General features: G+C 37.3%; 2 protein-coding genes across 2 annotated transcripts in view; one reads left to right on the top strand and one right to left on the bottom strand.

The window, feature by feature from the left end:
• The window catches only part of ANKRD22 (ankyrin repeat domain 22), an 80986-nt gene that overhangs the window by 16086 nt on the left and 46037 nt on the right, over positions 1–18863 (bottom strand). The window lies entirely within an intron of this gene.
• LOC131750307 (lipase member K-like) lies at positions 3380–13541 on the top strand. Its single transcript, XM_059052818.1, has 6 exons — positions 3380–3407; positions 5446–5644; positions 5784–5856; positions 6910–6981; positions 9384–9455; positions 13338–13541. The coding sequence occupies exons 1-6, from the start codon at positions 3380–3382 to the stop codon at positions 13539–13541; spliced, it is 648 nt and encodes a 215-aa protein (XP_058908801.1).

Below are 18863 nucleotides of genomic sequence, written 5' to 3'. Positions count from 1 at the left end.
TAAATAAAACAAAATTTTTTAAAAAAAGAAAAAAGGAAGGTACAGGAAGGGATTTGTGCTTTCAGATGCAAACCTCATCCTCATCTGCTTTGTTGTGTCTCAGTTGGTCATTGTAACCCTACTCAGAGATCAGATTGCAAAAGCCATATATAATCTTAGCCAAACAGGGAAAAATGTTTAAGGCATACAAGGAGGATGCCACTCTAGAATTTCCTTTTGAAAATAGCACTTAGGAAAGCAAATTAAAATATATATGAGATGAAATGTCTGCTTAAATAACCCACCCTAAGTAGTTTTCAGATGGGTTGCTCATAATAGCAGTGAATCTAAAACCTCATCAAGGATATTAAATTATAGCTGAAATAAACTGTAAAGCAAGTCAAGGCATCATAACAAGGAGATGTCATAGTAAGTTCTACAGTAAGTATGGATCTATGTTTCAACCTCAAAGGGTTGTTGTGAGGATTTCCATATTCATTTTGAACAACTATGTATTGAATGGCTACTCTGTGCCAGAGAGTTTAATATAATTAGTGTATGATTCATGATAGCACTCAACCAATATGACCCATTATTACTTTTATAGCTCCAAGGCACTATCTATTAAGTTAATTTTGTTGTTCTTATATACCAGACAATCTTAGCTTCAAACTGGACTAACCTACTAAGTGAAGAAGTTCATAGAACAGTTAATATTAAGTGTATGATCTACTGAACAGCAGGTAATTTCTCTGGAGACATAAAGCATTGATATTCTGGTTCATTGAGCCCTTCTTGTGATTTTGGTTGGTATAAAGCAGTTCCTCAAACCCGACTATCTTTAAGTACTGAAGTTATATTAAAAAACACAGAAAGCCAAAGCTTACACACAATTATGGAGCCAAGTTAGACCCAATCTGAGGGACCAGTTGGCTTCCATCTAAAGATTTTATCTTACTATACATTTTGGAGCTTAATGAATTATATTTCTCTGAATATTAACCCTCATATAATTATTTCAAGGTTTATTTCTGAGACTGAAAAAGCATTTGAAAAATACTTTCTTCTTCTCATATTCATGTGGTTTGCCTACTCATTCTTCCAAAGTTTTCATCTCATCTATTGTATCATCCAGTTGGCTCTCCAAACCAGGGCTCCTTAACTTGCCGTATCTGTGAGCTTGAGGTTTCAGTGAAACACTTATGCTTTTTTAAATGTCCTTAATTCAAGGTCTCTCTACAAGTCCCAACAATCTACTGCTCCTTACTGTAGAGAACACAATCCATATATGTCAGCACTCAGTAGCACCAGATTACTTAGCTTACTATTTTATTGCTCAACTTATGTCTCTATAGCAAGGCCAGTACCTACTAGGTGGAGATTTATGATACAGGATTATTTACTGGGAGTTGGGTGACTGCTGGTGAATCCTTATGTCTTCATCATAAAGATGTTGGATTAGGTTACAGAACACTGAAGAATATATGTTCATTGTGAGTGTAAAAATATTTACAGGTATACATACGTATTTTGACAAATGCATATTATATATTTTATGTGCATAAATATATACATAATACATCATGTATAATATTATACATATAAAATTATGCACATATTTATGCACAAACATACATGATTTGCTGAGACTGTGAGTACACAGTCAGCCAGGCACAGAGTCAGAAAAAGAATTATTTTTCCTTGAATAAATATACTGCCAAACAATTTTAATCATTGAAACATTAATATACCCTTTCTGAGAGCTTCAGATTTTTCATTTTAATGAGTTTAGGATTCTATGTTTCACACTTGCACTTTGAAACATCTCATAGCATACATTTACTAGTCTTCAGAATTCTAAAGGCTGATTGAATTTAAAACCGCTCAAATCACCAAAGGAAATTAAAAGATTAGAAGATCTGCAAATGGTTTGGCTCTAGAGCAAGTTCAAACCAAAAAAAGAGGTGAGACAATTTGGAAATGATATCCTAGAGTTATTTTATATGCCCTCTGCTAAATGCCTGTCCAAGCAATGATACAAAATATGGCTGAACTTATTATCAAAACAGGGCAAAATTAATCAATTGGGTTCAATATTTTTAAAAAAAGTTCTTGGTCTAGTATATCTGTCCTACTCGTGGAAAATATTTATATCCGTTTAGTAAGCTTAAGTTGTATAGAATACATTCTATTGATATTCATTTAATAAATATTTATCAAGCTAGACACTGTTCTGGATGCAGAACAAAAGACAAATCTTTTGCCCTCATAGAACTTATATTTTAGTGGTGAAGGTTGATAATAAATTATAAACAGATAAATGTATGTATGTATATTATGTTATCGGGTATTATAACCACTGGTAATAAAAATATAGCAGATAGGTGAGTAGGAAGCACACAAGGCACTATGTTAAATAGAATGATCAGGAAAGGTCCTTTGAGAAGTGACACCTGAGCAGAGAACTGACTAAAGTGAAAGAATTCCAATGTGTTTGAGTGTCCTGGTCCAGGAGCTCTGATCTGTCACAGATGTGACTAGTCTTGCAAGCTGGCGCCACAATTTCATGGATGCTGGCAGAAGACGGGAAACCCCCATTTCAAAGATTAAAAGACTCTATTACTCATAACACACAGACTTCATGACCTTCACATTCCCCTTGATCTTCAAGATCCATAGGGGTAATGTGAAAGCAGGCCTAGTTGAACATTGGACATATAGTGTATCTATGTCACAGTGAGGATCCCCACGCTTAGGAAGCCCCCAGTCTTATAAAGGCAGCTGTTAGCAGAGACCTGTCCAGTCTCTGCCCCAGAGAGAGACATTTTCTTTATCATACTGGTCAAGAACAAACCTGCCCTCTACCCTGGAGAGAGACAGTACTTCTATCTTTCCAGGCTGTTTGCTTTACAAACATCCTTGAAAAGACAGCCTGGAAAAAAACTGATCTGAGACGTACAGAAATACTCTGGAGAAGTCTCTCAACATCAACGTTTAGTGTACATCAGAATCACCTGAAAGGCTTTTACAAACACAAATTGCTAGGACTAAACCCCAGTGTTCCTCATTCAGTAGGTCTGGGGTGAGTCTAAAAATCTGCATTTCTAACAATTTCCCAAGTGACATTGATGCTTCTGGTCAGAAATACTTACTTTGAGAATCAGTGTTCTAAATCTATTAAGCAGACACATTGTGTTATGCTGTTGTTGATTTGCTTTCCTTTGGCTAGGCTTTATAATCAGAAACTCACATTTCTAAATACTTATACCTATTGTAATCTTTATGTCATTGACTCTGGTAAGTAACATATTTCTTATTAGAGACAATTCTCATATCTTATAATGTGGTTCAGCTTTGTGGCTTTTATACTTCTATTTCAGAGGAACCTTAGCTGTTACGGATGCCGAAAACTCGGCTTCTGTGCACCGGTGCCAAATTGAATCTCTGAGACAGAGTTTTGGGTGAAGTAGAAAGAATAACTTTATTGCTTTCCCAGGCAAAGTGTTAACGCAAGTTCGTGTGCTCAATGTACAGTGAGGCCAAACAAACTGAAACGTAGGAATTTGGAGCAGAGAAAGGTTTATTGCAAGGCCATGCAAGGAAATGGGTGGTTCATGCCCTAAAAGCCCATCACCACCACCTCTACTATTTCATTTGCATAACACTTTGGAGTTTTTAAAGCATTTTCACATACACTATATACTCTTTCCTTTCCTCCATCACTTTGTCCTCTTTCCAAACAAACACAGAAACAAAAGAAAACTTGGTCTTACTCTAGAGATGCCAGTTTCCAGGTTTAAAAACCAAAACTCTAGGGTCATTTTGATACTTTCCTCTCCCACATTTCCTATACCCAGCCAATAACCAAGACCTATCAATTTTGCCTTCCAAACTTCTCTCTAATCTGAAAACTCTCAGCTTCAACATTGCTCAAGTCCAGGCTTCGACTTCACCATTGTCTTGTGCTCCAGCTACTACAACAGCTTTCTAACTGGGATTATTTCATTTGTAATTAGTTCTCTATGTAAGTCACTGGGATTTTATTTTTTAAAGTAAATCTGACCCTATTAGTTCTATACTTCAACTCAGTTAGAGCCATTTCTAGCTCCCTACAATATAGGTTGATATCTATAGAGAAGAGAGGAATCCACTTCAAGAACTGTTTGCTTTCTTCTCTCATTTCTTAGCTCCTTTTGTTCTTTGGAGCATTGTATAACCAAAATTTCCAATATCAGAGAGTTAGTTATTTAAAGAGACAATCTAGATTTTAAAAAAGAGAGAGAGGTGGAACGGTGCTGTTCACTTTATAGAACTGACCATCCCCTAAAATAACTCCATTACCTTTGGAAATACTCACAGGAACTTCGTTTCCCCAAACTTTTATCTTATCAGTTCTGCCAGGTAGCTGCCAAAAGCATGCATGAAAGCTGTCTCTGCAATGAGAAGCTGCCTGAGGGCTCAGATTAGAAAGGGGCTATGGATTAGGACAGCTCTTTGGCTGTAATTTAGCAGAATTAGTAACATCTCTTCTTTCTCTTTTTCCTCAAAAGATGGATTAATGGATATAAACTTTATCCTCACTTCCTCACTGAGGCTTTCTGAGAGGCCAGTCTAGCCTACTCAATCATAGAAAGCTGGTCTAGCTCCAAAGGTGACCTAAGGGAAAGTCCTGGGGTACCAACACAGCATCACAAACCATTTATAAAAGACAGAAATATCCTAGTCACTTCTTTTTCTCTTCTCTATGTTTTTAGCACCACTTCCCCGTTTCCTTATTTTTTTCTCTTTCTTTAGTCAAATTGTTCCAATTCTACTTGTGAGTAGGATTTTAACGTCAAATTAACAATTTTACCTTGTGTAAATTTCACTTAAAACCTTGCATTTTGCTTTCTGACAATGCAAATTAACTAGCATAATGCCGGGCATTCAGGAAGCATTCAATAAATGGCATTTTTATTGTCTTTGTTATTATCTTGGAAAAAACTTAGTTTTGTCACCAGATGCTTTTTGAGAAATAAAATGTCGTTAATGTGAATAATTGTAGAGCAGATATTTATTGTGCTGGACAGAATTTTGTGTATTTTAATTCTAACTTAATTCTTATAACTACACTATAAGATAGCAATTTTTATTATTCCCCATTACAAAATAAGTTAATTAAGGCACAAAGAGGTTAACACGTAGCAGAAGAGATTTTAAATCAGGGCAATCTGACTCCAATCGCTGTATAAACAATACAATACATTGCACATAATCCCGATTTTGCAAAGATAAAAACAAGACATAGAGAAGATAAATAACTTGCCCAGCTTCAGGAGTAGTTCAAATCCCTAGAACCTCGGCTTACCTGGTGCCAAATTTCATCTCTTAACTTTCCTTCTGTATTTCAGGGAGTCAGGAAAAAGAATTTTCTTGTAAGCACCAAGGAAGTTCGTATAAAAAACTCCTGTTACTTGTATTTTGCAGCTGCAAAGACTGCTGTGTACCTGCAACATGGCTTAATTGCATCTGCCAGTAACTGGATTTGCAACCTGGCCAACAACAGCTTGCCTTTCCTTCTGGCAGATGTTGGTTATGATGTATGGATGGGGAACAGCTGGGGAAACACCTGGTCCAGAAGACACGTGAAATTGTCAACCACCTCACCAGAATACTGGGCCTTCAGGTAAGGAGAATACTACCAATGAATAAAGTGTGTACGTTGCTCATTTATATGGATGACTGCTCTTTGAATTTTCCTTTTCCGTCCAAATGCACACTGTGGAATCTACAAGAAGGAAATGGACATTTCTTTTTCTACGCAGGTTTTCTTCACAAGCTCTGAAGAAGTGCCCTTATTATTACATCGAGAGTTGTTTTAAATACTCCACTTGGCGTGTGTGTACGTAAAGTACATATGCAAGAAAAAAAAATCAAGATGCAAAGGTCAACTTTAGAAAGGTTAATTCCAGGACTATCATATTGTCAGTGTGCACCCCAGAAATTTACTTGGTACCCTTACTAAAGAGGAAAAATGAAACTGATCAAGAAATGGGACCAGAAATAAGTAGGTAGCTATATTTTTTAAAGCTCCAAGATGTTTCAGATACTCACTCTGGTGGAAAATAACTCTTTTGTATACTAAAGAACGCAAAATGCTGTTGGAAATATTTAAAAATCAAGATTTTTTTGATTCAAAAAGAAATCTAATCATTAATAGAGGTTTAAATACTGGATAGATTATGTCCCACAAACTGTCAAAGAGTCCTGCAGAACATTTACCAAATTTTTAAGAAGGCATGATAAAACATTCAGATCTGTTCTCAATCTTTCACGACGAACAACTTTCTGGAAATCTCCCTTAGGACTTATCACAGGGTGAAGGAGAAGATCACTGCGGCTTTTATCTCTTGACTGTCTATATTCTTGGACCTGTCTGAGGTAAGGCTGGAAAGAAAAGCTACATTACCTTTTTTTTTTTTTTTTTTTTTTTTTTTTTTTTGCGGTATGCGGGCCTCTCACTGTTGTGGCCTCTCCCGTTGCGGAGCACAGGCTCCGGACGCGCAGGCCTGGCGGCCATGGCTCACGGGCTTAGTTGCTCCGCGGCATGTGGGATCTTCCCGGACCAGGGCACGAACCCGTGTCTCCTGCATCGGCAGGCGGATTCTCAACCACTGCGCCACCAGGGAAGCCCTACGTTACCTTTTGTCTTTGACCAGCAGGATGCCCTCTGTGGGCTTTACAAAGATACTGCCCAGGACAGAAGTATGGAAATGAAGGAGAAAAAAGTTCTTAAAGACGGGCTTCTTTGGTTACTATGTCTTTAGAGGGTATGGTACATGTTTGTTCCTTGAAAGAGAGAGGAGAGAAAGAGAGAGAAAAAAATACTCAGATTTACTTATGGTGTGATTATATGATTAGCCTTCAGGTAAGAATCTTTTTACTTTGCAGAGTCGCTTAGAAGTTTATTTGTCACAAAGCCCTGCGGGAACATCTGTTCAGAATATGCTGCATTGGGCCCAGGTACATGCCCCCTGTTCCTGATGTGACACGCACGTATCTCTGCAAGATCCCTGAGGTGCGCTCCCAAGAGAGCTCACTGCAGGATTTTGCAGGTTCTGCTACTGTCAGGTGGATGTTTCTGGAATCAGTATCAACTCATGTTGATTTCTTTTACTCCCTTCTATTCTCCATGTCCTTTGTATCTAATGTTTGGGTTCCCAGGTATTCTGACTGAATTCTGACATTTAGATTACTCGGAATTGCCTTTTTAAGGAAAAGTTTATGTTTCCTCTTTTGCAAAATCATTAGCTCTAATAAAGCTTTATATAACATGATACAGGCTATTCCAAAAAGAGCTGTTTATCCTCTAATTGGGATATGGGTGATTTCAGAATGTGGAAATATTGCTTAATTCAGAGGAAATTAAATGTTAGGAGGGATTAAAATAGATTAAGTGTTTCTGTTTTTACTCTCAGTTTAAGGGTTATGTTTTTTTTTGTTACTATATTACTCAATATTTGTCAAGTCAAATTCAGTTGGTATAGCTTTCTGAGCCAAGTATGTATGAGTATGTGGGGGGGGGAAAGGTCTTCCCAAGGTTTTAATATTTAATTACACATTTTGATTATTAAATACTTTAAAACATTTAATAGGGATCTGAGATCTCTAGGAATTTGAATTTTAACTTACACCCTGATAAATTTGTTCCATGCTTTAAAGTTGAGAATTGCTGCAATAGATAGTCTGAAATACTAGTTGAGGATTTCTGAAATTCTTTGAAGAGTTCCATCCCCAGAAGATAAGCCTTCAAATTCCTACAGGAAGAAAGATATTCTGGACACAGGACCTCCTACTGGTGAGGAGACAGGTAGACTCTGATAGGCATGCCTTTCCAGGAAAGACAACTTCAATTTCACATTTATTGAGCACTTACTATGTGTTCTTGTTGTCCAAATATACGATTTAATTCTGTCTCATTCTTTCTTATGAATTCTCATAACAATCTTTCAATGAAGGCATTGATATTCCCATTCTACAGATGTCATAACCACCCCCTTACACATCTCACAGCTGACTCTTCTTAAAGATATCTCTTCTCCTTTGACAGAAAGTTCTCTTCAGAATAGAAATAACTGGGCGTGGGGAGATAAAACATTTGATTATAAGTTATATAGAGAGCTAAGGCACGGATGATGATGATAGTGATGATGGTAGTAATATTAATAAAAAGAGTGATTTCTTGACTATTCCCAGGTGCTACATGCCTTTTATGCATTACCATATTTAATCTTCACAACCCTATAAGAAGAATGTTATTGTCATTTCCATTGCACAGATGAGACAATAGGTTTAGAGAAGATACATATCTTGCCTGGATCACAGACTTAATAATCCATTAAGCTTGGATTCAAACAAGGTCTGTTTGATGCTAGAACCCAAGTTCCTAACTTGTACACTCTATTGCCTCTCATTGCTGAAAACCTACAGAATTTCAACAGCTGCGGACTACTGTCTCTGTCAATATAAATCACGATGGGAACCATTTCAAACAAAAAATCAGAACGAAATCAATTAATGTGAAAAAAAAATCTGAGATTCAAGTTAAGGGAAAAAAAAAATCCTTGGAGTAGTCTGAGAATAATTTAATGAACTTCTTGAGGTAAAGGTAAAAATTATCTGTCTCCTCAATCCAACATGGGTGGCAAATAACAGAAAAAGGAACCCCTAGAAGTATTAATGCTTCTACTCTAATATCTGAAGTCGAAAATTTAAAATGAAAAAAGGTTACATACACTGTCTCAGACACTCAGTCCATGGCCATGTTACTGACAACATGGCAGGCTGCTTGGCTCTACAGACAGGAGACAGACAGACAGAGGCTATACCTCAGAAAGCCCTGAGGGTGTTCTCTGAGTGAGCATTCCTTTCAAAAGTAACAAAAATGTTTAAGAATAAGGAATATAATCATAACATCCTAGACCATCTGACAAGGATGATAAGGCATAAAGTTTTTAAATAATAATAGCAGTCATTTTTAAATGTAGGAAATGTGTAGTTGGTGCCTTTTTAAAATATATATATATAAATTCCTGAAGCCAGGATATTCAAGAATCATTCAATTTAGCATCTTTCAAACATTTTCTATGTATACAACGTTGTAGTATTTAAAGCCATCAGTGCTTGAGGATTTTTGTTGGAAAAGCACAGAGGGGAAGAAAGGATTGTAAGTCAGTTCTGTGAATTAGTATCGATTTTTATCATTTTTATTATTTGACTTATTAAACTTTATTGACTTTTAGCTCATGTGCTAAAGAGTGGGACATTATGTCAATCCGTTTTGTAAATTTTTTGTTAACTGTCTTTAAATGTATGTTGTTTTCTTGCATCATTTTAACATGTTTATTATTTTTATCTTATTATAGGCTGTTAATTCTGGTCAGTTCCAAGCTTTTGATTGGGGAAACCATGATCAGAACATGATGCACTTCCACCAGGTACAATATCAACAATCATCAGTCAGTTGCATGCTGCAAATGAACTTAAAAAATAGTATCTACTCATCAAGCACCTACTAGGCCCCATTCACTATGCCAGATATTTTGTATAGATCAGATGTTGTTTATTGGGTTCTTACCATGTGCCATAACATTATTTTTGATCCTCAGAATGACCTTCCAAGGTAAATATTATTGTCTCTATTTTTCCAGAAGCTCAGAGAGTTTTAGGTAAATTTTCAAAATTATTTAGCTTATAAAGAACCAGAATATGACACAGGAGTTCCTGGATCAAAAGTCCATTCTTCTTCCACTACACGTATTCCTTTTCAAAAAATAGAAATTCTCAGCACTTAATTAAGACCATATTTTAAAGAAAGAATTAAAGATACATAATTTTGTTTCTGGAGCATATTCTCTGGCTTCTTAACTGTCTCTCATAAAATGAACTAACATTTTCCTAATAATTCTTTGGGATGTCATTTACTAGTCATTTTTTAAAAGTACATGAATTATTAGAGATATTCCAGACAGGAATATCACCTTTAGGGAGAAACAGTCCTATCTGCCAGATAATGATATGTCAAAATATTTCTTGACATTATACATGAAAACTTTTGGAGCAAAAACTCTATATTAAAGCAAATAGGTGTCGTTGTTAAATATTATTTTATTTATTTATAATATTAAAATATTTTCTTTTTCAGTATGTAAGGAAATCCAATGATGGCTTTGGCCTCTTGCTGATAGACTGAGCTTAAATTAAACACATAGTCATCAAAGATACATGGGTTTTTCAAATCAAGGATATGGACAGAAATTTGGAAATTTTTTAAAAAGCAATTTCAGTGCCACCGTAATAACTACAATAGTGAAAATGCATAATTTCAACTAGTGTGAAAAATCTGATTTTTCTCCTAAACTGCTATCGTTATATGTGTGTGGGGTGGTGTGTGCCCACACACACAAACTCACACACTGTGTCAAAGTACTATTTACTCTTGTAATTAACCAATTCCTTGTCCTAGCAAGAGTATATAGTTGCTTGAAGAAAACTTTTTTTTTTAGGGTTTCCCTGGTGGCGCAGTGGTTGAGAATCCACCTTCCGACGTAGGGGATACGGGTTCGTGCCCCTGTCTGGAAAGATCCCGCATGCCGCGAAGCGGCTGGACACGTGAGCCGCGTCCGGAGCCTGCGCTCCGCAACGGGAGAGGGCCACAGCAGTGAGAAACCGGCGTAACGCAAAAAAGAAAAGCTTTTTACATGATGACCTTACCCTGTAAGACTCAAATACCTATTTGAATGAGAGTTGAATCACAAGTTTTAACTTTGTCACTGTGCTTGCAGATTCTATCAAAATACATGGCCATTCAAGTTCAAATATGAATCTTTTGCTTGGAACTTTGGGGGGAAAAAAGAAAACCTAAAACAGACTGAGGGCGAACAATATATAAGTTTTAAACATTAATAACCTTTGTCACAACTGTAAGTAATATCCCCATAAATTAGGCAGGTGTGATTACCAATATAATCACCAATCCTGTATAACTAAGAAAGTAAAATGCGGGCCTCTCACTGCTGCGGCCTCTACCGTTGCAGAGCACAGGCTCCGGACGCGCAGGCTCAGCGGCCATGGCTCACGGGCCCAGCCACTCTGCGGCATGTGGGATCCTCCCAAACCGGGGCACGAACCCGTGTCCCCTGCATTGGCAGGCGGACTCTCAACCACTGCGCCACCAGGGAAGCCATTGATGTTCATTTTTGCTTTGCCATCTTCTGGGCTCCCCCATTCATTCTTATCAGGGTATTAAATTATTGCAATAAATGTATTCTCATTTCAGAGGTCCCTGAGACCCACTTGTGCCTTAAAACTTGCTAATATTTTTGCCACTCTGTGCTGTGTTGTTTTTCTATTCTTTATGTCTCTCCATCCTTGCATTTGAATATTTATGCTTTGTATTATTCTGCTGAGAAAACTGTCAAATCAGGAAGAGCATGCCTCTTCTTTCATCAGTTGCACTTTTGCATTGGGGCCTTGCACCAGGCTTTTCTGAGTTCACCCTTCCCTCGAGTGCACTACTGGTCAGTGCTTATCTGCACTCATTTCCTTCTTTGCCCTTCACATTGCCTTCTCATAGCTACACATTCCCATTTACCACTTGCTCCTAAGCCCAGGTCCAAGGCCTCCCAGTATTACAGGGTAGGGGAATTATACTTGATATATTTGGTAATGCAAAGACCCATCCAGTGACAGTGAAATGTGGAATGACTATACCAGTGCGCTCTGCCTCATATCTCTCTACTAGGAGAACTCAAGGTGCAGAGTCACCGAGTCAGGGGTCTCCCCCAGGCACATTTCTAGTCCTCTTGGAAACCTTTCCCTGGCCAATGTTACTATTTCCTAAGGATTTATAACCTGGTCCATGTTACCTTTTCTTCCTAGTCTTGCTGCCAAAATTAACTATGGTGTATTAATCTCTTTGGGCTATCATAAAAAATCCCATAGACTGAGTGGCTTAAACAACAGAAATTTATTTCTAAGAGTTCTGGAAGCTGGAAGTCTGAGATCAGTGTGCCAGCGCCGTCAGGTCCTAGTGAGGGCTCTCTTCCTGGACTGCAGAAAGCCACCTTCCACATGTGTATCCACATAGCCTTTCCTCTATGTGGTTGGCGAGAGAGAGAGACATTAATCTCTCTCTCTTCCCCTTCTTATAAGGCCACCAATCCTATTGGATTGGGACCCAAACCTTATGACCTCATTTAAACTTAATTACTTCCTAAAAGCCTTGTCTCCAAATACGATCACTTTGGGGTTAGGGTTTCAACATATGAATTTGAGGGGAACACAATTTAGTCCATAGAATATGCAACTCTTTCCATTGCAAGTAGTAGAAATCAACTTTATTTTATGTTTTAAAAAATGTTTTAGTTTTACTGAAATAAAAAGTATAGTGGTAAACGCACAATAGCCAGGAACTTATATACCGTCCTCAGGCTCTCTCTTTCTCTCTCCCTCTCAGTCTCTTTCAATTCTGCTTGCATATGCTGTTTCCATTCTTAGGCTACTTCCAAGATAGTAGTACAATGGTAACGTTATGGACCTAGCTCATATAGCTTTTTTAAACTGCAAACTCAAAGAAAATGGCAATATTTTCTCAATAGCTCTGGTAAAAAGTTCCCGAGAGAAGTCTGACCCAATTTTAGTAATGTGCCCGTAGCTCATACAATTATACTGCGACCAGAAGAATGAAGGACTAATTGACCAGGACTGGTCACCCTGGACCACTCTGGAACTGGGGTTTTGGGATTTGTTGAATCAGCACAAGAAAGGTTGTGTTACCAGAAAGAAGGGAAACTTGCCAGGGGATTAGCATCATAGCCACTCTATTTCTGTGTAACAGTCTGGCTCCTTTTAAACATTATTTGTAAATGTCTTTTTTGTACATTAGTCTCAATGCCCCCTAAAGAGTCTTCTCAAGTGTAATTAACTCCTCTGAGCCCAGATTTCTGCAATAAGAAGGGGTATTTATATTTATTCTATCCAATATTTTGTTTGAAATGGATACACTCTCAACCCAAGTGCTACTAGAAAGATGGCCCCCCATAGAAATGAGAGCCTCTCTTCCTCTGGGATCCTTTTCTTTTTTCCCAAAAGTGAAAATCAGGAATATAATGGTTGTTTTTTTTTAATCCACAATTCATATTATTGCACAACAGTACTTTCAAGTATTTTTAACATGTTAATGTTTATATATCATTAAGTATGTCCTAATTGCACATTTTTAGCATTTGAAGAACTTGCTTAACAACTGACAGTTAACCTTACTTCTATAGTGTGGTTTTCTGTGAAAACTATTTTTATCTCTCTTCAATTTAATTTAGCATACACCTCCCCTATACAACGTTTCTAAGATGGAAGTTCCAACAGCAGTGTGGAGCGGTGGACAGGACCCTGTGGCTGATCTCAAAGATGTTGAGAATTTACTTCCTAAAATTACCAGGCTTATCTATTTCAAGTTGATTCTCCACTACAATCATGTGGATTTTTACCTTGGACAGGATGCACCCTACGAAGTTTACCACTGATGCTCAGAAGACTTAAATACTAGCTAAGGTCAAATATTTAAGAATTAGAATCAAATCTGATCTTGAGCCCAGAGTTACCTGAATCCAAATTCTAGCTCTTGTTACTTCTTTGTTTTGTTCCCCCTAAAGATATAGATGAGGAAACCCAACGTAGATTGTCCTGGCTGGGCAAGGTCCTGCTTGTTAGAGAACTTCTGAGGCTCTGTACAGTGGGTAAGGCCAGAATTTAATACATTTTTAAAGTAAACAGGGACACTAAAGCAAAATCACCAGAGCAAGAGAAAGGAGTGGTTGAACCAGAAACAGGGACAGGGGATGAGATGGATAATGTCAGGACAGAAGAGGAATGTGGGTGGGTATGTGAAACAAGCTACCCAAGTTCTGAGTCAAAACCAGGTTGGCCCAGAGCAAAGCCAGATCTGGCAACCTGGTTGGTATTTATCTGACAATCTGTTGATAGGTGTGTTGTTATAGCTTTTCCATAGTCACAACACTTTAAGGAGCAGAGTCACAAATATGATCCTACCCAATGTGATTCATATCAATGAAGACCTGTCCTGCAACACTGGAGAATTACCCAACCCTCAGCATAACAATCCTCCTTTCTATATTTAGTAGAATCAGAAATTTTGGAAAGTCACTATTCTTTGTAAGAAAAGGGCTTTCCTTTGTCTTCAGACCTGAGATTTCCTACATGAGGCTGAACATTTCACACTTTTTAAGTTCCATCCTCCAGATCTAGTCCTTTCAGCATTGGTTCTAACCAATGTGTCCTGCACACAAATATGGTGTTAGATGGATACATTTGACTTAGTGAAATGAACTAGTTCTGTTAGCCCTTCCTTTCAAGGACATCAAGGATAATACCAATAGTTATAAAGATAATCATAACAAAAATCACTCTCATTTCTGAACCACTTCATGTTCTATTCAAAGTGCTTTCACAGCTATAATTACCTTCCTTTTTATTTTTGAGAGGTAACAAGGAATGGCTATGTATAAATGCTCATGTTAGCATTAGCCATTGGAAGTTCCAGATCTAGCTCCACAACTGATGAGCCATGTGACCCTGAAAAAATCATTTATCACTGATTCCAGCAATTTCCTTTTCTACAAAATGGTGACACTCTTTTCTGCCTAACCCATCTTCTGTCACAGCGACCAAAGATGTACATGAATCATATTTGCATAGCACAGCACATGGGCCTTGAAGTCACACTGTTTAAGTTTGGCTCCTAGCTCCATTATTATCTTTATATCCATAGACAAGTTAATTAATCACTCTAATCCAAATTTTCCTATCTGGGAAATGGAGATAACGTTAGTACCTTTATTATTGAGTTGTTATGAGATAATGCATTAAAAAGATTTAACATAATGCCAGTTACATAGAAAAAGGTTAATGAATATTTTAATAAAATGCTATATAAAGATAACTGCTTGAAATTTTATTCATGAACGAATTCCCATACGGAAAAATAGAAACTTAATTTACATAGGAATTAAGTATTCTAAGACATTAAATGACATATGCAAAGTCATATTTAATCATAAGTCCTACTTTCTTGCCCTCTTGAGATTTTGATATATTTATCTGAATAACATTAAAAATAGAAATCATCTCTACCTATTATTTTGAAACACTTAACATTTGCCAGGCATTATACTAAGTGCTTTCTATACATTATCTTGTTGGATTCTCATAATAGTCCTGAAGGTGAACTCCATGTGGCCTCCATTTTACACGTAAGAGACTGAATCTTTGAAAAGTTAATAACTTCCTGAAGTGGTAGACCCACTTTTTGGGGGGGGGGATGACTCCAAAACTGCCTCACTATAGGGGCCAGTGCTGTTAATTAACTATGATGCTATACTACTTCTCACAATGCACTATTGCCAGAATATTAGTATTTGTTAATCAATTATTCTCCATTTATTCACACAATCAGTTAAATAACCTCTAATATTTTATCCAAAAAATAGTTGATCAAAAAATAGTTGTTGAATGGCTGGGAATGCCATCTTTGTCCTCCAGACACTTGATTGGGTCCTGTGGAAACTGGAATACTTTTAAGACATGTAATTAATATATATTTGGCTAAGACTCATTTCTCAAAATTTTCTTAGCATACATAAATAAAGGGGCTATAGAAGTGAGAGGGAGGGTATTAAATAAGATCTGAGACTTGACAGGGGAAAGCTGGCTGGCAGGGCACCAAAAGACTTCACAGGGAGGCACCTCTTCGGTGACTATGGCATATCAGACTGGCCAATCCCAACACTTGACCTTGTCAGTGTCCTAGAAATAAATTGCACTTACACATGCTGAGTCATATAACTGAAGCTTACAGGAAGCTGCAAAGCATAAACCAAAGCATGTCTTTATAATTTACATTTAAAACTATAATTGTTAAGAGAACTATATCAATTTTTTTGGCCAAAATAGTGCATTCTTTCCCTTTAATAAAACACGTGGGAAGTTCTAGTATAAAAATGTTACTTGTTTGTGCAAGGGAATAAAACACAGAGGAAGTATGTGGTTTAACAAAAATCATCACCTACACAATCATTCAAGTACACTGAGCCTTTTTCCACAAGGAAATAACAGTGTAAGCATTTTACACAAATTATCTTATTTAATCTTAACAATAGCTTTATAAAATGGTACCATTCTTATCCCTACTATATAGATTAAGGAATTGAAGTTTGGAGATATTGGGCCACTTGCCCCAAAATATCAGTTCTCTAACTCTGGAATCTTGACTTTAGATGCCAAGCTCTTCATCTTTATGCTGTAATGTTGTGAGTATTTATTATGAAGTAGCTAGGCATTCAGAACATGAAGAGTAATAAGGTAAACACTGCTCCTTTCCAAGTGGAACTTACAGACTAATGAAAAAGGCAGATATTCTACAGCTGCTTACTCACATAATTAAATCTTTAATTATAATTGTAATGAATCCACCAATAAGAAGTGCACTCTCATCAAGGGGGACAGGGAATTATTCTTTGAGGAAATGAAATTTTGGCTGAGATCTGTAAAATCTGCCAGATGGGACTACAATCAGGGGACTAGCTCAGGTGGCAAGGAGCTAGATTTACCAAAGGAAACTAAAGAAGCACAGGGAGCCAGGTTGGAAATGGGACGAGATGAGTTTGAAGAGGTAGAGCCTAGTTTTACACCTTCTTAGCCACTCACAGAATTTTGAATGTTAAGCCATTAAAGAATTTTAATCTCAAAAGTGCTTAAAACAGAATCAGATCTGTGATTTAAAATGATGACAGGGCTTCCCTGGTGGTGCAGTGTCCCCTGCCAATGCAGGGGACAAGGGTTCGAGCCCTGGTCCGGGAAGATCCCACATGCTGCGGAGCAACTAAGCCCGTGCACCACAACTACTGAGCCTGCGCTCCAGAGCCCGCAAGCCACAACTACTGAGCCCACGTGCTGCAACTACTGAAGCCCGTGTGCCTAGAGCCCGTGCTCTGCAACAAGAGAAGCCACTGCAACGAGAAGCCTGTGCACTGCAACGAAGAGTGGCCCTTGCTCACCACAACCAGAGAAAGCCTGCGCACAGCAACAAAGATCCAACGCAGCCAAAATAAATAAATTAATTAATTTTAAAAAAATAAAAAAATTAAATGATGACAGTAGGTACAATATGGAGAATGAATGAGGTGGTTGTGGGGAATCTAGTTGGAAGGTTGCAGTGGTCCAGCTAATGATGAAGATAGCTTGGGCGATTATGTGGCTATTGAACTAACCATGAACAAATAGTTCAATATTGAGGAATCAGTGCTCTTTTGGGGACAATTTGTGTTGATACCCATGGTCTCAAAGCAAAATGTCTCATGTAAGCGGCTATGTTACTTGTACACATATTTATCTGTTGCTCTTTACTCAATCAACACTCTCAGAAGCGTGAGATCCAGGAAGCTGTCAAACGTGTAAATGATTTTTTAAAATAATTATTTTGGTGACATTTTCTCTATTAAGAAATGTTAAATCATCAAAAAAAAAAAAGACTTTTAAATAATAGTTTGGCATTTGTTATTGGATAGGGTCAGTGTAACAAGCCATCCTTCCAGGTCTAGTGACTTCAAGAACAGTGGTGGATATGCTTTTGATAAAGGACTATAGCTAAATATTTATGCCTGTGTCTTTTTGCTGGATAATAAGAACTCAAAGCTCATTTGGGGAGCAGAGGTCAAGCACTTGAGAAGGTACGTTTGATGGTTCAAATAGTAGGAAGTTTGATAGGCAGATATTCAATTCAGGTCAATCTATGATACAGAGTTATATATTTGGGATGAGTACTATATGAAACAATAAAGAATGTGGTTGAAGAAACATTTCAACAACAAAAAAGAAAAAGCAGCATAAGACTGAGAGCACACAGCTACACTCTCCAATACATGCCATTAGTCAGATGTGGCTATTTAGCACTTGAAATGTGGTTAATACTAATGGAGATGTACTATCACTGTAACATAATATTCAGATTTCAAAGACTTAGTGCAAAAAAAAAGAATGGAAAATCTCTCATTAATAATGATATGGATTACATGTTTTTCCAGGAAGGAAAACTTTAACATTCATGTATGCTTTGACCTGAGGAACAGACAGTTTATGCAATGAAAGAGCATGGGGTTACTAAGGCTTCATTCTAGAATGAGGAACAGCCATGCAAAAACAGACGAATTACAGTCTTTAAAAGGGGAAATATAACTGCAAAGCCCCTGAGGAGGGAGAGAGAAGAGGAAGCAAAATATCTGCAAAGGCCCAGTGGCCTTTATCTACCAAATCATTTACCATGAGATGATTCATGGTAAATGAGACCATTTACCATGAATCATCTCATCTCCCATCCACATTCAGAGGCAGCTAAAATCATGTAGTTCAAGAATTCAAGAGTTTCACAATAAAAACTGGGAGTGGGACATGGGTAGGATTACTATCTAAAATATGAGATGCCCAGTTAAAGTTGAATTTCTGATAAACAGCAGATGAGTTTTTTGTATAAATCTCACTTTATGATGTACTTATATGAAAAAGTTATTCATTGTTAATCTGAAATTCAAATTTAACAGGGCCTCCCAGGTCGTTTTGTTTATCTTTGTTTTTGTTTTTGTTTTTGCTAAATCTTGCAATACTAGGCACGGCAAGGGGTGGGGTAGGGAGGTGCTCTGAAACATAAAAGGAGAAAACTTTTACAAGAAAGGCTTTACTTAAGGAAGGAGAATTTGGGGAAGATTTGGAGTTAAAAGACATTTATTAGGTGTATCTTTCTAAATGCTTTAAATGAATTAAATCAATTAAACCTC

Source organism: Kogia breviceps, chromosome 2 (genome assembly GCF_026419965.1).
Source record: "Kogia breviceps isolate mKogBre1 chromosome 2, mKogBre1 haplotype 1, whole genome shotgun sequence".
NCBI classification, from domain to species: Eukaryota; Metazoa; Chordata; class Mammalia; order Artiodactyla; family Physeteridae; genus Kogia; species Kogia breviceps.
Note: the sequence above shows the minus strand (reverse complement) of the source record. Positions and strands in the feature narration are given on the sequence as shown.